The sequence below is a fragment of the Lithobates pipiens genome, unplaced genomic scaffold, assembly GCF_037356315.1.
Source record: "Lithobates pipiens isolate NorthernLeopardFrog02 unplaced genomic scaffold, aLitPip1_a1.2 Scaffold_28, whole genome shotgun sequence".
Classification (NCBI taxonomy): domain Eukaryota; kingdom Metazoa; phylum Chordata; class Amphibia; order Anura; family Ranidae; genus Lithobates; species Lithobates pipiens.
Window position 1 is genome coordinate 100,560,233 of NW_027507789.1, and position 21,420 is coordinate 100,581,652.

General features: G+C 41.8%; 1 protein-coding gene across 2 annotated transcripts in view; it reads right to left on the reverse strand.

Annotated features, from left to right (window-relative positions):
• Positions 1-21,420, reverse strand: part of PPP1R1B (protein phosphatase 1 regulatory inhibitor subunit 1B) — a 377,724-nt gene that overhangs the window by 68,009 nt on the left and 288,295 nt on the right. The window contains exon 5 of one of the 2 annotated variants that reach the window (XM_077459485.1): positions 3,824-3,967. The exons of the other annotated variant lie outside the window; for it this stretch is intronic. Coding sequence (XP_077315611.1) covers positions 3,824-3,967 — 144 coding nt within the window. The remainder of the gene's footprint in view (positions 1-3,823; positions 3,968-21,420) is intronic. 2 annotated transcript variants of the gene reach the window in all.

The window sequence follows — 21,420 nt, forward strand, 5'->3', positions numbered from 1 at the left end:
TGCCTCTGAGCCCTGTACCATGTCCGCACATGCTTCTGACCCCTGTACCCTGTCCACACATGCTTCTGACCCCTGTACCCTGTCCATACAGCCTCTGACCCCCTCCTGTACCGTGTAAATGGAAAAATATGTGTTTTGACTTTTGTTTAACCTAAACACATTGCTAATAGCACTAGCTACATGTTTATAGTGCCAGAAAAATGTGGCTCTGTTAGTACATTTCATGTTTTTTGTCAGTAAAAAATTGGTGGCGTTTGTAAATTTTGGTGTCCTGCCAGTAAATTTCACTTCAGGGGGTTGGCAACACTGAGAGGAGTGGTGGTTGTCTTCCAAAATGATGGAATGAGCTGTCTTGCTGAAGACATAACAAAATGGAGGAGGTTCAGTTTCTGCAATGTTATAGACATAGGGAGTATCCAGATGAGGGCTACCATTGGAGTAGGTGATAACGTTTCCTCATAAATTTTAGTGTAACATTAAAATGGCTGGGTCCAAAAGGGGCGGATCCTCTCACATTCCCACCAGACATGTAGATAGGTCCCTGTAGCGGACTTACAGTGCCAACAGGAGGCTGGAGTTGACAGAAAATGTTAGTGTAATATGGATGGGTCCCCTGTACCATTGAGACAGAATCTTGTAATTCTTTTCTTGGGAATAGCAGGATATCGTTAGCTTGTGGAAAAAAAAGAAATTAGGTTTCCCAATCCACTCTGGAGATATCCTTTCCCAAGTCTGCAGTCTACAGCCTGGTGTAAGGTGGTAAGTCATCATATGTAAGGGCTTGTAGGAGACCGTATAGAGATGAGAGAAGATGTTTGGGTGTTTCAGAGAGGGAGCACAGTCTTTCATATTTAGTAAAGGAGCAGTATATTTGGGAGGAAGCATATAAGCGTTTTGTGAACGTGGATAAGTGAAGGGTGGTAAACCAATCATGAGCTCTAGTAGCTGGCATCCCATGTAGTGGGTGTACAAAAGAGTGTGCTTGTGGCCACTCAGAGCATTTGAATGACCTCAATGTCGAGCAGGGTTGTCAAACAAAGAGGTCAATGGGGAGGGGGTCGGAGGATAGAATGGCATACCAGAGTCTAAGGGCGGCAAGTGTCAGCGGTGAGAAGGTGGATAGGTGAACAAGGTCATTTCTGTATCCCCATAGAAGAGCCCGGAGGCTACAGGGGCTAAATCCTGCTCTACCGTAATAGAAGCTCTCAGGAAAGGATGGAGAAACCACTCTAGAATGCATTCCATGTGGATGGCTTTTTAGTAAATCACATAGTCAGGTAGACCCTGTAGCTTCGGAATTGTGAGTAACTTGTACTTCACCCTAGTTAACCCACGTTTCCACATGAACCGTAAAGCGTGGGAGCATAGGGAGACAAAGAAGGACTTGGGTACCATGATGGGGATTGTTTGAAAAAGATGCAGTAGTTTGGACAGGGTGTCCATCTTAAGAGCATTCATTCGCCCGAACCATGGCAGAGGGAAACCTCTCCACTCTTCTAAGTCTTTCCGTATGAAGGAAAGTAGGGGAATATAATTCAGTGAAAATAAATTGGAGAGATTGGAGGGGATAGTAACCCCTAGGTAGGATATGCCTTTTTTTGCCATTGGAAAGAGAAGTTTGTTCGTAGTGAGGACATCTTAGAAGTAGAGAGGGAGATATTGTGAGTCTCCATTTTAAAATTTGATGAGTTTGAAATTACTAAAGGAGCTAAAATGGCAGAATTCCAGGAAAAGAGATGGTAGGTAGGTATGGGGGTGTTGTAGGTAGACCAGGAGATCATCAGTGTATAGAGACAGCTTGTGATGGGAGGAGGGTGTTTGGATACCCTGGATTGAGGTGTTCTGTCGAATGGCACAAGCCAGGTGTTCAATGACAAACAAGAGGGGGGGAGAGGGGGCAGCCCTGCCGTGTGCCATTCAAAATGTCAAAGTGTTCTGAGGAAGTGAAATTTACCAATACAGAGGCAGAAGGTTGGGAGTACAGGGAGATCACCTTGGAGATAAAAGATGTTCCTAGGCCTAGTTACTCTAGTGAGAGTCGTAGAAATCTCCAATTGACCCTATCAAATGCCTTTTCAGGGTCAAAAGACAGGAGGCAAGGTTTCAGGTTTTGGTGCTGGATAAATGAGATAAGGTGGATTGCTTTGGTGATATTGTCCCTTGCCTCATGGCTGTGAACAAATCCCACCTGATCTTTATGAATCACCCATGGAAGAAGAGGAGATAAACGATTAGCTAATATCTTGAAAAATAATGAAAAATGTAAGATAGCTGCTACATTGGGATGGATCTTTGCCTGGCTTTAGTATAATAGAGACATTCGCAGATAATAGCCCCTTAGAAGGCAGGTGGGAGTCGTCTATGGCATTGAAAGCTTTAGTCAAGAGTGGCCCTAAGAGGGGGGGGGCAAAAGTTTTATAGAAACGAGGGGTGTATCCATCTGGTCCAGGACATTTGCCGTCTTCAGGTCCCTGATGGTGCCCAGAAACTCGGGTACAACCAAGGGCCTGTCGAGCTCCAAGCAGTCTTGGGTCTCGATAGTGAGCAAATCTGTTTCCAGGATATAGTCTTGTCTTGTCGCTAGAGGAGAGGGTAGTGTCAGGGCTGGCTTAGCCCTTCCTTCTATGGGCTGCCTGCTCAGCTGTTGGCTAATTGCCAGCTCTCTTCTCTCTCCACAGTTACCAGCTGTTCCTGATGATGCTCGTCTGACCTGCCTACTTAAAGCCTTCCAGCTCACTTCCCCTCTGCCTTCGCCTTGGTCACATCACTAGAAATGATCTCCTGTGGTTTGTTTAAAGACTGGCTTGCTGACATCCCTTCTGGCTCCTTATCCTGCTTGCGGTTGCTCTACTTGGATCCCTGACTTCTGGCCTGGCTGACTACCCAATCTGGTTACTGGACTCTGGCTATGCTTGACTACGCTTTTTCTATTTACCTTTTATTTCTTATTAATAAACAAGTGTGCTTTAATTTTACTTCTGTCTCAGTCTGATTCATGGTTTCTGACAGGTAGGAGTGTTGGGAGCTTTAGGTTATAGGTTGTAGAGTTGGGAATAATAGTATCTAAAGGAGGAAGAAATTCCTTTTGTATTGAATGTCTTGTCTTGGTTGGATTGGGTGATAAACGGAATGGAGTATTGGGGGGGTCTAGGGTGGAGAGTCTGCGCTAAGTGCTTGCTGCATTAGTTAGCTAGGGCATAAGGGTAGTTGTGTGCTCTGTCGCCTGCAATTAGGGAATGCGCATCTAAGAGTTGAAGTAGGTCTCGACGGGCATTAGATCATCGCACAAAAATGACAGGGTCTTGATCTCGTTTGTGACGTGGTTCAAGTTCTGCAAAAGTGGATAGGAGAAGACGAATATTATCAGCTCTAATCCTTTCAAAGCGGGAACCATGCTGTATGAGCATGCCCTGTACCACACATTTTAGAGCTTCCCATTTATTGAGGGGGGAGGTAATGTCTGAGGAATGATCGGACATGAAGTTCCGAATAGTTCTGGAGATTTAGGCTACACAGACAGAATCCTGTAGCAAGTTATCATTGAGCCTCCAGTGTGTGCCCCTATGGGCTCTCGGGGGGCGTGCCAGGGTAAGATAGGAGTGATCAGACCAAAGAAGATGGCCTATGGAAGCTTGTAGGGGTGTATCTAGCAGGGATTGTGAGATCAAAAAGTGGTCAAGTCTGCTATAGGAGTTGTGTGCTGCGGAATAATGGCTGTAATCCCTCTCTGTGGGATGCTGAATACGCCAAACATCAACTAAATGTGAGGAGTGCAGTAATCATATGATGCGTGTCAGTGAGGAGAAGGGAATAGAGATTTTACCCAAGAATGTATCTGCAGACAGGGAAAGGACGATGTTGAGATCTCCACCGATGACAAAACAGGGACCTTCAAAGGAGGATAGTCTGGAGAGAACAGAAGAGAGGAACCGAGCCTGATCCACATTAAGGATGTAAATGTTGGCCACTGTGAAGAGAAAATTATTTTATTTCAGTTTAAGAAAGATGAAGCGACCAGCTACGTCAATAAGGGAGTCTAGGACCTCAGGGTTGAAAGATTTATGGAAAGCGATGGAAACCCCTTTCGATTTGGCATGAGCATTAGTACTGTGAAACCAATTTTGATAATATCTATTATGCAAGGCAGGTATGGAGCCTGTGCGAAAATGCGTTTCCTGTAATAATAGTATATTAGAGCGCATTTAATGAAAGTGGTAAAGGACTGGGCTTCCCTTCTCTTGCACATTAAACCCCCTGCAATTAAAAGATGCTAAATTAATCGGGCAAACAGTCACCATAGGACATAGGTAGTCAATCCAGGTGTCTTGTTGATCAGCCGCTCTAGGCAGAGAGAGAGAAAGAGGAGAGGGAAGGAGAAAGAGAAGAAAAAGAGGAAGAGAGAGTAAACAAAAAAGAGAGGGAAAAGGAGTGACACAAGTTAAGGAAACCTTAAACATATAAGAACATTTGTCTCAGTCACTGTCCCCAGGTTCAAAAATGGTGGATCGAGAAAATGGGGTGAATTCTCATAGAACCAATGGGGAAAGGGACAAATAGGTCAGAGGGAGAAAAAAATAACAGTAACAAAAAAGGCCACTAGGTGGCTTCAAAGGACTACAAGTAAGGAATAAAAATCCTTATAACATGGTATACAGCAAACCTAAGGGGGGTGTGAGGAAAACATGCAGGGCAGCCCCCAGGTCCCTGACTTCAGGGGGTATCAAACAATATTTAAAACCAATAATCAGTCTAAATCTAAAATGTTAAAAACATAGTAATGGTTATTATCAGGTTAGAGGAAACTCCACATGGTGAGGACTATGCAATTAAACTGAGGGTGGGTATAAGGAAGGAGGTATTGGTGGAAGGTAGCAATGTGACATAGTCATATACTGTTAGAAAGAAACAGGGAGACACTGTACATAAAGTGACATAAATCAAGAACCTATTAGATAAAGCAACCTCGAAGGAAGAAGTGAAAACAACAAAATTAACAGTCCAAGTTTCAGAACAAATGTACTTTGAGGAAGCATGCAAAGTCAAAAACAACCACAAAGGAGCAGGGAAGTAACATGTAGGGAAGAAAAAAAAAAAAAAAAAATATATATATATATATATATATATATATATATATATATTTATATAATTTCACGCAAAAGTGAAATATATAAAATCAAACAATGATGAGTGTGGGAAAAAATATATATAACAACTAGATAAAACGCACAGAGGGGCAAATGTGCAAAAATAAGTGAGGGATATGTAAATCCTCTGCGTGTAAGAATAAAGGTAGGTGATGTCAATCTTATCTATATATATATATATAAAATATATTAATAAAATAAATACCTATTTAAATGGATAAATAAAATAGAAAAATTGATGTGTACTAGGTGAGCCAATCCCAGGAGTAGAATAAATATGAATAGATACAACGGTATACCAAATGACAGTAAATATTAAAAATAATTAATGAAATGGATGTTTTTAAATAAATCAATGGTAAAGTTTGTAAATATTTTCATGCAGATTCATGCAGTGCAGTTGCCAATTAAACTCAGAGGAAGATACTCTAACGCCGCACACCAGGGCTGATTTCCATCTGCAGGGTATTATCTATATTCTAAAGACACAACTCTTTCTCCTCCCTGATATTTATTTGAAATCTAAGCCTTGACTTGATTGAGCTTAGTGTGTTTTTTTTTCTTATCCTTATTTCAGGGAACCTTTAAATATACTGTGGGGATCTATTTTTATAATATCCTGCCTGACTATTTCCTGGCCACTTCTGGCCATGATATCTTAAGCTCATTATTTTAGCCAGCACGCTGGCATATCTATACCACCTATAAAAAGATTATTTATATTGTGAAGCTTGCTAATCTAAAATTGGATAGACTAATATAAAAAATATTTTCAAATAGATTTCCTACTGGTTTATAATCCATCTCTAAAAAAGTTTTTATAATAAAGTTATACTGTAGATACCAATATGCTACAGCCAGGGGATTTTGCTTCTTGTCCCTGCTGACCCAGCAAGTGGTGGTTGACTTTGCTCGCCATCAACTGACTCTAATGGTGTTTTATGTTATCTATTTGGGTTATCATTTTTAATTGAATGAAATGTTAATCAATTCTGTTATGTGTATTGCTATTCCTTTATGTATTTTTATGTATATCTTATTAGAAATGACTGCTCAGAGGAAGCGTTTTCCAAGCGCAACATGTCGAGCTATTGAAATTTCTCATGCCCGGACCCATACCTGGACCCACAGCCTTTTAGACATCCATACTCTTTTTGGAATATTAATTAAGAACCTATCTGGCTCAATTATTTATGGATGTGGTTACGTAATATATTAGTATGCTATGTGGTGTCAATATCTACATATGTAGGGTTTATTGATAATCTACATTATTATTCGTTTTTTATGTATGTTTATTTGTAAAATTGTATTTTATCTTTATATTTGAATAATAAAACTAGATAAAAACAAAAAACATTTTTTAGATTTACTACTGGTGTGCCTTTAAAGTCCAAAAATAAAGCTGCGCTAGAACTTATAAAATACCAGAATAATCTTGTGACATAATATATCCTGTTTTTAAATACTAAAAAATGTATGTGAACAAATAGTGCAAAAATTAATCTAAAATTAAAACACATAAACAGTCCAAAAAAGGAGGGAGAGAGACAAGGGGATGAATTTCAGTCCATTAAAGTGACTCCATAAAACACCCTCCAGGTATATAGCAGGTGCACCCAGAGAGAGAGGTTCATCCACCACCAGATTCAGTAAGGCTTACCCGCTGACAAGATCTCTTTTTAGGGAGATCATACAAGCTTGCAAACGAAATGATCGCTCCTGGTCCCTTTAATAGGCTCTGCTGGCGTCTCCAACTCCTGTACCCCTTTCACAGAGCATTTGTATATCTAGAGGCAAATTTGAAGACCTTCACTTGTCTGCATCAGATCTAAATGGCTTCTGAGGTCTGAGTGCCTTTAAAGTCCACTTATTTCGTTTTTAAATTCTGAAAGTTCATAAATAGTTCATAAACGAAGCTCAGATAACTATCTTCCAGTGTTATAGTCTCTCTGGACTCTCACCTTCTTAATCTGTAATTAAGTGGACATTTCTATGGAGTGCTGTATAGTGGACCTGAAATGTAGACCGATTTCTAGGTAGTGTTCCTCTCTCTGTTCCTCCACATGGATGATCTGAGTAACTCCGATATGAGCCAGGGGAGAAAAAAGAAGCCTCCACTATTGTAGTATATTTGAATCAAAGTGCAGTGGTTTATTAAACAGCTATAGAGTGGTCTCTTACATTGTAACAATTAAAAGCAGGTAGAGTTAAGATAGTAACACCATGGCGTTCTCAGAGCCTTCTCACTTGTCCTTCTGACGCACGTCCGTCTCAGCCGTCTCAGCCGTCTCAGCCAATCCCTACGCGTTACGGCATAGTGCCTTCATCTGGGGACTCCATGCTCATGCTCATAAAGAATTTCCTGGTTTGTACTACTATGTTTTGCAATCTGTTCGTTTTGAAGTTTATCGTTATCCTGACTTCTGGAATCCCTGACTGCAGCTTTACCCCGACTATGCCTTGGCTATTGGCAAAATGAGGAGAAGAGGAACAGAGGGACTTTGTTCCAGATCAGGGAAAGTCCCTTGATCAGGGTTCCAGCAGCAGCTTCAGTATAGTGGAGGGGCAGTTAGGCCTCATGCCCACGGACATTTTTACAGCCATTTTTTGGAGTGTTTTTGCAGCTTAACCACTTTCAGACCGGACCAATTTTCTGGTCAAAGACCAGACCACTTTTTGCGATTCGGCACTGCGTTGCTTTAACTGACAATTGCGCGGTCGTGCGACGTGGCTCCCAAACAAAATTGACGTCCTTTTTTTCCCACAAATAGAGCTTTCTTTTGGTGGTATTTGATCACCCCTGCGGTTTTTATTTTTTGCGCTATAAACAAAAATAGAGCGACAATTTTGAAAAAAAACGCATTATTTTTTACTTTTTGTTATAATAAATATCCCCCAAAAATATATAAAAAAACATTTTTTTCCCTCAGTTTAGGCCGATACGTATTCTTCTACATATTTTTGGTAAAAAATTGGTTTGCGCAAAAGTTATAGCGTTTACAAAATAGGGATAGTTTTATAGCATTTTTATTAATAATTTTTTATTATTTTTTTTTTTACTAGTAATGGCGGCGATCAGCGATTTTTATTGTGACTGCGACATTATGGGGGACCCATCGGACATTTTTGACACATTTTTGGGACCGTTGTCATTTATACAGTAATCACTGCTATACAAATGCAGTGATTCCTGTGTAAATGACACTGGCAGTGAAGGGGTTAACCAGTGGGTGGCAGTGTATGGGGTTAAGTGTTCCTAGGGGTGTGTTACTAACTGTGGGGGGGTTGGGCTTTCATTTAGTGAACACTGATCTCTGCTCCAATCACATGGAGCAGAGATCAGCGTCACTAGTTGCTAGGCAGAATGGAGAAATGCTGTTTACTCTGCATTTCCTCCATTCGGCCGCTCCGTGAGACCATCGCGGGGATGCCCACGGCGATCGAGTCTGCGGGTCCCGCGACCGGACTCACGGGGGTCCTGACCAGCGCGGGAGCGTGCCGCCGGCGGCGCGCTCCCGATGGCAGGGCGGCATTGAATATTGGACATACCTGTACGCCAATATGCCTGCCCGTGCCATTCTGTCGACGTACATCGTCGTGCGCTGGTCGGGAAGTGGTTAAAAACCCGTCTCTATGTTAGCATATGGCCTCATGTCCACTATGGCATTTTTGAGCTGTAAGTGGCATAGGCGTTTTTATGCTCCAAAAAAACCCCAGGACCAGTGCATTCTGAGGCTCCGGCACTAGAACAGTAAAAACATCAGACGTCGGTAAAAGGTGTTAAACGCGTTATGCACCGTCCTGTGTTTGTGTCTCTATTCAAAATCAATGGTTCCCTATGGGAGCCCATTGATTTGAATAGAAGTCTCACCAGAAGTCAAATCAAGATGACCCGACTTGCTGAGTGACTTGTGTGCTGACAATCTTGAAGTGGAATCCCAACAAAATTTTGTGTGAGGTTCCCCCCAAGATCTATACCAGACCCTTATCCGAGCACACAGCCTGGCAGGTCAGGAAAGGGGGGGCGGTCGGGCACCCCCCCTCCTGGACCATACCAGACCAAATGCCCTCAACATGGGGGGCTTGGTGCTTTGGGGCAGGGGGGACCCTGCGCCTCCCACCCCAAAGCATCTTGTCCCCATGTTGATGAGCACAAGGGCCTCTTCCTGACAACCCTTGCCTGCTGGTTGTCGGGGTCTGCGGGCGGGGTCTTATCGTGATCAGGAAGCCCCCTTAAATAATGGGGCCCCCCAGATCATGGCCCCCCCAAACTGGGTGAATGAGTATGAGGTACATTGCACCCCTACGCATTCACCTAAATAAAAAAAGTGTCAAAAATAAACACACTACATGGGGTTTTAAAGTATTTTATTAAAGCAGCTCTGGCTCTTCTTCTCTCTCTCCACTATCTCCTGCTCTTTTGCTGGGTGTTCTCCCCTCTCCGGTTCTTCTCCCCTCTCTCTTCTGCTCTTTTGCTGGATCTTCTCCCCTCTCTGGTCCTTCTCCGATATCTTCTGCTCTTTTGCTGGGTCTTCTGCTCTTTTGCTGGGTCTTCTCCTTGCTCCCTGCTATCTTCTGCTCTTTTGCTGGGCCTTTGCTGGGTTCTTCTTCCGATGTTGACTCGACGCGATCTCCCAGTGTAATGCTGGGTCCGCTGTGTGCAATGACTTATATTGGCATGGAGCGGGGCCATCTGATGACGTAACTTAGACGACACGCCCATTGTGATGTCATCACCTGGGGCATTATGGGATGATGACATCTGAGAAATTACAGAACTTCTATTGAAAACTAACACAGTGAATATTTGAACAGTATAAATAAACACCGACAATACCTATAATAAGGTAATTTGCTTGATTTACACTTAAAAAGTCAACACAGCATGAAATAATCAGCCCCTGATATTTACTGGCAGTTGTAAAAAAAATGCAGATTTTTACAAACTGTCAGTAAATATACTGGTGGTCGGCAACCCTGGAAGTGATGGGTGCATCATCAAGTTCCCGCCAATAAAGTAAACAAACCCCACCGCTTTGCTTACTTTAGCACCGGGGGGGAGACCGGAGATGCCAGAGAAGCAACATGATCAGTCATGTTTTGGTGGGGCATCTGTTTTTATTCCAGGTGGGTCAGCAGCCATCATTCATTGTGATTGATGTGGATCGGTATCGTTAGACAATGGATGTACAACATAGGACATTTAAAAAAAAAATTAAATAAAGTTTGGGTGTTTATTTCTAGGGTGCATATTTTCTTTTGTGAATGAGCAGGGGTACTATGTACTCATTTACATGGGGGGTGATATCTGGGGACTCCCTTATTGATAAATGTGGCTTCCAGAATTCCGATAAATCCTCCACATGCAGACCTGCCCAACCACCAGAGCAGGTCTGTGGGGAAAAGGCTCTTGTTCTTGTGAACATGGGTACAAGCATGGGCGTCCGCAGCACTTGTTTTGGGGGGGGGGTGGCTTCGGCGAAGCACAGTCGCATTTAACCCTTTATTGGACCGCTAAAACGATGGTAAAGTTTTAGTGGCGCTACTGATAATGCGGCCAGATGGCAGTGTGAAATGGCTCTTTAGATAATTCACCTCACTTTGTATGGAAATTACTCAGTCTCAGGCATACCATGCCCAAATTAATATAGCCTAGAGAATGTACATCTTTCTATATTGCAATACAGTATAGGTTGTTTTCCTCAAGATATAAATATAAAATATGGCCACAACAGATGTATTGCAATACATTGCAATATAGAAAAATTTACATTCTCTAGGCTATATTTATAAGAGCATGGTATGCCTGAGACTGAGTAACTTCCATACAAAGTGAAGAAGATTACTGTATATAACACAAATATCTTTTCCAGCAACAGCTCAGCTGTCCAACTTTCCAAGCAATGTATATATCTAAATTCTCCTCCTAACTGGCACTGCTGTTATCTGTGGTTCTTCAGGATTTCCTCCTGTGATGCGATAGGCCCAGGCACTGGCAGCATATTCTTGGCCACTGACTGATTGCACGCACCTGTGGGAGGAGCCGACGCCGCGCCGTGCTGGTCGGATGTGCATAGCAATGTACATACACAGGCAGGCAGCCAATCACGGAACAGCCAAGATGTCGAGCAGAGGCCCGAGCGGCAGAGCCAATCCGATGATCGGGCCGGGGATGAGGAAGGGAGGGAGGGACAGATGTCTGTATCTGTGATAAGTCAGAAAAGAGAGCAGCCCCAGGCCATTGCAACACAGGGCAACTGTCTTCAACAGCCTACGATTCCGGGGGGCCCCCCCTTACCCTATGCTGCGGACGCCCATGGGTACAAGGTGCTTTGCCCCATATTGAGAGCATGTGGCCTGGTATGGTTCCGGAGGGGGTAACATGCTCATTGCCTCCCCCCCTTTCCTAGCCCGCTGCCTAAGTACTGTGCCTTGCGAAAGTATTCGGCACCTTTGAACTTTTCAACCTTTTGCCACATTTCAGGCTTCAAACATAAAGATATAAAATGTTTATTTTTTGTGAAGAATCACCAACAAGTGGGACACAATTGTGAAGTGAAACGAAATCTATTGGATTTTTGAAACTTTTTTAACTAATAAAAAAATGAAAAGTGGGGCGTGCAAAATTATTCGGCCCCTTTGCGTTAATACTTTGTAGAGCCAACTTTTGCTGCGATTACAGCTGCAAGTCGCTTGGGGTATGTCTCTATCAGTTTTGCACATTGAGAGACTGAAATTCTTGCCCATTCTTCCTTGCAAAACAGCTCAAGCTCAGTGAGGTTGGAACAGCAGTTTTCAGCTCTTTCCACAGATTCTCTATTGGATTCAGGTCTGGACATTGACTTGGCCATTCTAACACCTGGATACGTTTATTTGTGAACCATTCCTTTGTAGACTTTGCTGTATGTTTGGGATCATTGTCTTGTTGGAAGATAAATCTCTGTCCCGGTTTCAGGTCTTTTGCAGACTCCAACAGGTTTTCATCCAGAATGGTCCTGTATTTGGCTGCATCCACCTTCCCCTCAATTTTAACCATCTTCCCTGTCCCTGCTGAAGAAAAGCAGGCCCAAACCATGATGCTGCCACCACCATGTTTGACAGTGGGGATGGTGTGTTGAGGGTGATGAGCTGTGTTGCTTTTACGCCAAACATATCGTTTTGCATTGTGGGCAAAAAGTTCGATTTTGGTTTCATCTGAACAGAGCACCTTCTTCCACATGTTTGGTGTGTCTCCCAGGTGGCTTGTGGCAAACTTTAGACAAGACTTTTTATGGATATCTTTGAGAAATGGCTTTCTTCTTGCCACTCTTCCATAAAGGCCAGATTTGTGCAGTGTACGACTGATTGTTGTCCTATGGACAGACTCTCCCACCTCAGCTGTAGTTCTCTGCAGTTCATCCAGAGTGATCATGGGCCTCTTGGCTGCATCTCTGATCAGTCTTCTCCTTGTCTGAGCTGAAAGTTTAGAGGGACGGCCAGATCTTGGTAGATTTGCAGTCTGATACTCCTTCCATTTCAAAATGATCGCTTGCACAGTGCTCCTTGGGATGTTTAAAGCTTGGGAAATCTTTTTGTATCCAAATCCAGCTTTAAACTTCTCCACAACAGTATTACAGACCTGCCTGGTGTGTTCCTTGGTCTTCATGATGCTCTCTGCGCTTTTAACAGAACCCTGAGACTATCACAGAGCAGGTGCATTTATACAGAGACTCGATTACACACAGGTGGATTCTATTTATCACCATCAGTCATTTAAGACAACATTGGATCATTCAGAGATCCTCGCTGAACTTCTGGAGTGAGTTTGCTGCACTGAAAGTAAAGGGGCCGAATAATTTTGCACGCACCACTTTTCAGTTTTTTATTTGCTAAAAAAGTTTAAAATATCCAATAGATTTCGTTCCACTTTAAAATTGTGTCCCACTTGTTGGTGATTCTTCACAAAAAATTAAAATGTTATACCTTTATGTTTGACGCCTGAAATGTGGCAAAAGGTTGAAAAGTTCAAGGGGGCCGAATACTTTCGCAAGGCACTGTAATTTGATAGATTAATAGATATTATTAAACAAATGTATTTTTTTGTTAGTGAAATGATGTTTAGATTAGGATGCATAGCTTAAAACTTTACTGGGGAGTACCCTGGAATCTCTGATGGGCGCTAGTGAGTAGGCGTGTGCAATTCGTTTAGTTACTAATTTGTTTTTTAACCAATTTTGACAAATTCGTTAACTCAGAAATTTCCAAATTTCTCAATTTCCAAACTTTCGAATTTCCAAATATAGAATTTTCGAATTTCGAATTTTCAAAGTTCTAATTTCCGAAGTTTCAAATTTCTGAATTTTTGAATTTCCAAAAATTAGAAATTTGTAAAATTGTGAATTTCGGAAATTGGAAAATTCAAAATTTCTGAAATTCTAGATTTCAGAAATTCAAAATTTCTGCGATTCAAAATTAAGAAATTTGAAATTAGGAAATTGTAATTTTGGAAATTTGAAAAAAAGAAAATAAGAATGAAAATCTGAAAATTCTAAAGAATGAAAATTCGAAAATCCGAAAATCTGAAATAATAACTAACCAATAATAACTATTAAATTATAAGTATTGAAATTACCTTTCAAATGTCGCTGTTAGTGAACGTAACAAGTACAAATTTATCCGAAGTTACGAATCATCTGAAATAACGAATGAAAATTCAAATATTCGGAATTCGAAATTACAAAATTTGAAATTTGGAAATTCCAAATTTGAAAATTTGGAAATTCCAAATTTGAAAATTTGGAAATTCCAAATTTGAAAATTGGAAATCGGAAATTCGAATTTCAAAGTTTCCGAATTTCCAAATTTCCGAATTTTCTCAAAAAAAAAGAATGAAGCGAAAACTACCAATTTTTTTGTCAGTGCACATGTCTACTAGTGAGTAATTAAATATGCCCAGCTTAGTGCATTTACTAAGCTTGGGAGCAACTGCATTTGCAAAATTTACAATTTAAAATGTATTTGTCTTTAGTAATACAACCCTACAGAGCCATTTGTTAGCTGTGGCTATTATTATGTACAGAACGGAAAAATGTGTTTTGTTTTAGATAGATTTTATGTTACTAATTTTGTTTTATTGATTAATTTTGGATTTCATTTAGTTCCGTTTTTTTTCATTTGTACATTTTAACCACTGGAATTCTTAACAACCGATGATTTATCAGCTAAGATGTAAACAAAAGAATGCCGGCAATGAAAAATGCAGAAAACAAACAGTGTGGGGTCCCCACCCAATCCATACCAGCCCTCTCGGGTCTGGTATGGATTTTAAGGGGAACCCCACACCAAAATTAAAAGACAAAAAATGGCATGCAGGCCAGGAAAGGGCCATACCATATCAGGCCACATGCCCTCAACATGTTGATCAGGAAAAGGGTCCCTTCCCCATCGGTCCAGGGTTGTGGGGGGTGACTTATTGGAATCTGGAAGCCCCCTTTAACAAGATCACACCCCCTATGTGAATGAATACATAGTGCCCCTACTCATTCACCAAAACAGTGTAAAAAGTAAATAAAAACTGTTTTTGCTACCGGCAATAAAGGACTTGTCAAAAACGTGTGTTTTTTTACTAATTATTCATAGTTTCATAGTTAGTAAGGTTAAATAAAGACACCAGTCCATCCTGAGTGAGTGTCTACAATTGTCCCTATCCCTGTACATTGCACACTCACATTTGTCCCTACCCTCAAGGAGCCCACAATACAAGGTCCCCACTCATACTAGGGCCAATTTTTTTTGGACAGAAGCCAATTAGCCTACCTGCATGTCTTTGTAATGTGGGAGGAAACCAGAGTACCTGGAGGAAACCTATGCAGGCACAGGGAGAGCATGCAAACTCCAGGCAGGTAGAGTGGTTGGGATTTGAACCAGTGACCCTTCTTACTGCTAGGTGAGAGTGCTAACCACTACACCACTGTGCCACCCTATAATTAATTATTATTATTATACACAATTTATATAGTGCCAACAGTTTACACAGCGCTTTACAATGTAGAGGGGGACAGCACAATTACAGTACAGTTTAATACAGAAGGGGCAGAAGGGCCCTGCTCGTAGAGCTTACATTCTAAAGGGAGGGGGTGGTGGTACAAAAGATTACTTTTTGACTGATCCAAATTTGAATCAATCAGAGAATTTGGAATTGGGTAAAAAACATTTGTTTAAATTTATATTCAGACCAAAACGAATTGCACATGTCTAGTGCCTATCCTGCTTGAAGATGAAGGGATTGTGGATTCCACCACAACTACTACCACTTCATCCTCATGACAGATACCTGAAGCACAGAAAAAAAATTCTATTGGTTCATATAATCTGAGCCTTTTTTTTTGTTCTTGTTCAAGCTAGGACTAGCTGAAGTGGAGGAATGGCACGCATTTACTGCTAGAAGCATGGAAAGGTTCACAAAAATTATTGTATTTATGAAACTAAAACCAAACTAAAATTGTCACCTTTATAGTTCTGAATAAGAATCTTCATGGCAGGATCACTAGGTATCATTTAATGAAAGTGGTAGATTTAAACATATTTAAAATTACAACAGTTACTCAGGTTGAAAAAAGACACATGTCCATCTAGTGCAGGGGTGCCCAACCAGTGGCCCGTGGAGCCCTCTGATGTGGCCCGCGACCTCCTGCTCTGGGATAGAATAGAAAGAATACTGTTATTAAAGGTTTATTTTATTTATTACTAAAATCATAGTGTATATATGGTCATATCTTTTCTGCAGCGGTTACTGGGCTGCTTTCAAATTGATCCGCGGGTGCAGGGCAATTTACCTGCGGGTTACCTGCACTGAGCCATAGACTTCTATTATTACCTGCGAGTTTGGTGAGCTTTCTGAAAGTGCACCAAACCGGCAGAATATAATAGAAGTCTATTGCAAACTGCAGGAAAGCCAAAGGTACATTGCGTTGCACACGTGGTGCAGGTAAACCTCAGCGCAGCAGTGTGAAAGCAGCCTTGGACCACTTTCACACGGCCAGTCTGACAGTCCCACCAATTGGACCCTCCATTCACCTCTAGGTAGTGGCAGACATAAACCGACTTGTGTTCTACCTCCAATACGATCCGCTAAAAAGTATTGTGGGCTGTGTCCGTGTCCACTCTCCAAATGCAGAGTGGACACGGACATGCCACCCACCCGCTCCGCTCATTGTGGCCCACGACCGGTTACCAAGTCACTCTTCAAAAGGTTGCGCACCCCTGATCTAGTGTGACCAAAAAAATAAATTATATATATATATATATATATATATATATATATATATATATATATACACAATCCCATACCCACAGCCGAGCCAGATGAAGGCAAAAAACCCCAGCAAAGCATGATCCAATTTGCTACAGCAGGGGAAAAAATTCCTTCCTGATCCCCTGAGAGGATTCCCCTGGATCAACTTTGGGTGGCACAGTGGAGTAGTGGGTAGCACTCTCGCCTAGAAGTAAAAAGGGTCGCTGGTTTGAGTCCAAACCACAAAACTACCTGCCTGGAGTTTGCATGCTCTGCCTGTGTGTGTTTCCTCCCACACTCCAAAGACATGCTGGTAGGTTATTTGGCTTCTGTCTAAAATTGGCCCTAGTATATGAATGTGAGTTGGGGACCTTGGACTGTGGGCTCCTTGAGGGTAGGGACTAGACATGCGCATTCATTTTCGTCCTAAATGCATTTTCATCTGAATTTCGGGTATTTGATGACGAAAGTGCAGAATCCGAAAACCGAAAGATCCGACATAAACAAATGCTTTATTTTTGTTTTCGTTGCAACAACAGCTCGATATAGATAGGAGATTCGACATTTGACAATAGCAATCTGTGTCCATCGAACCTGCAGTCGAATGTGCCTAACCTTAACTCTATTAGTTCAAGATTATTCTACATAGAAAGAAAAGATTTGACATAAAGATTCGACTAAGCAGTCCCCGCAAGTGGACATTTATGGTCAAATGCTCCGCCCATAGGCTATAGAAGAATTCTAATCTTGGTTGACTAGTAATAATAATTAATAAATATAATTATTTCTAGTATCATACAACATTAGAATTCTACTATAGCTTGTAGGCGGAAAATTTGACCGGAAATGTACAATTGCTGCATCGTACAGTTTAGCTGCTCCATCGAATCTTCTTAGAATATTCGACAGACACCATAAGCCTTCAATGACAGATTCGACCTTAATTAATTTGCATTTTTTAAACAAAATTAAATGCATAAAAATGAATTTTTGGAGTAACTAAATAAATTTATTTTTCGGATGAAAACAAAATTCCGAAACAAAATATTCCAGTGTGCACATGTCTAGTAGGGACTGATGTGAGTGTGTGATGTATGTGTGGAGCGCTGTGTAAATGGTCAGTGCTATGTAGGTACCTTAAATAACTAATAATATAATAGATGAACATCTTAATGAGACACAATGTATAGGAATAGGGGCAATTGTAGACATACACTCACACCTGATGGACTGGTGTCTTTATTCAACCTTACTAACCATGTAACTTTACCTATAAATGTTAGTACCCAGTTATATTATGTTATTATGAAATAATCCAGGCCTTTTTTAAAGAAATATTCAGAACTTGCCAGAACCACCTCTGGAGGGAGTCTATTCCACATTTTCACAGCTCTTACTGCAAAGAAACCTTTCCATATTTGGAGCTGAAATCTTTTTTCCTCTAGACGTGAAGAGTGCCCCATTCTCCTCTGGGATGACCTTAACGTGAATAACTCAACACCAAGTTCACTATATGGACCATTTATGTATTTGTACATGTTGATCATATCCCCCTTTATCTCCTCTTCTCAAGAGGGAACAGATTCAATTTCTCTAATCTTTCCTCATAGCTGAGCTCCTCCATGCCTCTTATCAGTTTAGTTGCCCTTCTCTGCACTTTCTCCAGTTCCCTGATATCCTTTTTGTGAATTGGTGACCAAAATTGAACTGCATATTCCACATGAGGTCTTACTAAACATTTGTACAGGGGCAAAATGATATCTCTCTCTCTCTTTGGAGACCATGCCTCTATTAATAAAAAAAAAGGACTTTGCTCGCTTTGGAAACTGCAGCTTGGCATTGCATGCTATTATTGAGCTTATGATCTACCAAAACCCCCAGATCCTTCTCCACCATTGATTCCCGCAGATGTCCCCCCCCCCCCCCCCCCCCCCCCCAATATGTATGATGCATGCATATTCTTAGCCCCCAAGTGCATACCTTTACATTTATCAAAATTAAACCTCATTTGCCACTTAGTTGCCCATTTAGACTGCATTGAGGTTGGCTTTTAAATTGGAGACATCCTGTAAGTACATTATTCCACTGCATAGCTTAGTGTCATCTGCAAAGACAGAAATTGTACTTTTAATCCCAGACCCTATATCCTTTTGCAGCACCCTCTACTTAAAGGTAGGTGCTAGACTAGGATTTTTCCCAGTCCAGGATATGTGCAGGTAAATTTTGGCAGGCTTATGCTGCATGCTAGGCCTGTCTGTTTCTGGGACTGGGAGTTTCTAGTGTAGTGTGGTCACCTGTGCTCTGATTCAGAGATGCCTCCCCTGCTTTCAGAAAGATGGTTCTGGAATGGGGGTTGGAACTAAAGTCTGAGTAGCAAGCAGCTCATGTGAGGAGCCCTGACCAATTATCTTTTGGTATTGGCAGGGGGCAGGCCTCCCATATAAGCTGGGGTCACATGCTGCCAGGGAAGAGTTTGAAGTGCAGGAAAAGACAGCATGGACTATTGAGGTGCTGTTCGCTCCGATCACAGAGGAGGGATGGAGGAACCACTAGGAGGGAGCCTAGATAAAGATCTTCATCTTTGAAAAAGGTATCAAGCTGCTATGATTGGGAAACACAGGACTTGAATGCTGGACAAGATCAGTACAGAAGAAGCAGAAGAAGTAGCAGTGAAGCGGAAGAGAGTAGATCAGTGTTCTGTGACCGGGGACACAGAACGGCCAAGTAGTCAAAGGTCAGTGTGAACAGAACAAGAGAAGCTATCCAGAACAGTTCAGAATGCTGTGGCTGGGGAACGCAGCATTAACAGTGAAGGACTGGCTGGGAACAGTATTCCGCCCATTACCGTGTGTCAGGCTTTGGGAGGGAGATACTGTGTTATCTCTGGTCTGGTTAGCACATTGGTAATACTCTTCCAAAAGACTGTGTGGCTGTCTAACTCACTGATTTATCGGGGAGAGGTTGTGTAATGCCGTGTACACGCGGTCGGAGAATCCGTCGGAATGCGTCCTATCGGACCGTGTCGTCGGATAATCCGACTGTGTGTGGTATGTATCGGACTGATTCCGTCCGAATCTCCGTCGGACCCAATTTTCCAACATGTTGGAAATATTTCCCGACCAACTGGGCCTGTCGGACCTAATCCGATCATGTGTAGAGCATTTTGATCGGACCAAGTGCCACGCATGCTTACATTCAAATTCCGACACGGAAGTGCTCGTTCAGGTAAAACTACTGCTCGTAAGCGATATAGCACATTAGTCACGCTGCAATGTTAAAAATTCATTCATCAAGCGCATTCTCTTGTTCTTTAACAATGCTGCAAGAACGAACTTCTTTTGATGCTCATAGTCACACACACTTCTCCCGAACGAATTTCATTACTCTTTTTTAAACATTTCAGCAATACAATTTTAGTTTGCTTCACATCTAAACAATTTTTGATTTGGTTTTTTAATTTTTGGATGTTTTTTTGGGGGGGGGGAGGGTTCCCTAAAAATCTCCTTTAAAGACACTTTGCTCATTTCTCCTTATTTTTTTTTATTTTTTTGTGTGTGTAAACTTACAATAACATTATTGTATTTTTTATATTTTCTTTTTCTTTTTTAATCTACAGGAGGTTGTTTAGTGTTGGTACCCCTTGTTATTTAGTTCACTTTTTTATTTTTGAAATGTACCTGCCTGCTCAAAAATAAACTGTACTTTTTGAAGGAAAACACATTACACAAGTATTTCATCAAAGAAAAAAAAATGTATTTTGTTCAATAGAAACTAAAAATAGGAACACAGCACTGGAGAAACTTCTTAACTTTGGTGCAGCCTTTGGCCCCCCAGGGCAGATATGACTAAATGAGATATTAAAAAATTGGTGGCCTGAGGAGTAGATATCTCAGGGAGAGAAGTCTGGTCCGGAAGTCCTAGAGAGCAGGAAATTCAGATGCCATTTCTGTCCCCAGGATGTGGATTTTCAAGAGGCTGCATCTTCTGGCACACCAGACTCAACACAGACCATCACTCTCTGGTCTTCCTTTGGGACTTCCCACCAGGCATCCTTCCAGGCTGTGGCTGGGCTCCTGTAGCAGGGGCAGGAGGAGGAGGGCGTTGGTCAACCTCCTGGCTGCCACTTGCCACAGCCTCCCCCCGACTGAGGTCATCCTGTGTATGAAAAGGGGACATAGTTTTCGTTTTTTGATCATCAATCGCTCCTGGCTTTTGCTAATTGAATGTTACCAAATAGAACAGACTATCATTCTGACACCAGCATTTTTCTTTCCCGTCCCAATCATTTTTGGTCACTACTGTCTATTGAGATGTAAACCACTTGGAGAAATCTCAACTTTCTGATCAATAAGAACATCTAGTTAACATCATTAAAAGTAACACAAGAAATATGTTCAACAATGCAATACCTGTCTCAAGCTGGGCCCCACCACATGGTGCTGCCTGGAAGGCCCAGGTTGGACATCAGAAGCCTCAGCTAGGGGTGAAGGATGCCTTGGAGGAAGCCTGGAGAGTGGTGGCCTGAGTGGTGGCCTGGGTACCCCTTGGTCTACCAGAAAATGCAGCCTGTCAAAGTGCACCATCCTGGGGTAATAAACAGCATCTGTATCTCCTGCTCTCAAGGACTCCAGGTGCTTCTTTCTCTCCCTGAAATATGTAAGCTTCATGGCCACAATTTTGCGATTCAGACAGGTCATGTCTGCCGTGGGCACCATGATCTGCAACAAAGCAAGCAGTTTCTCCAGTGCTGCGTTCCTCTTTGATCTTTGATCTGTCATTATAAAACTTGTTGTGGAACTGCCACAGGCAGGGCATCTCCATGTACAGTTTTCTGAATAGCCCCATAAAGTTGGCATTGGTGAATGGATCCATTTTGTCTGCAAGACACAACACAAGACAAACCCTCAAATACTAATAATGCAATTAAAATCCCTCCTAATCTTGTCCCAACATCGGCCTAGATACAAGCAGTCTAGTCCAGTGAAGCACCAAGTTAAAAAT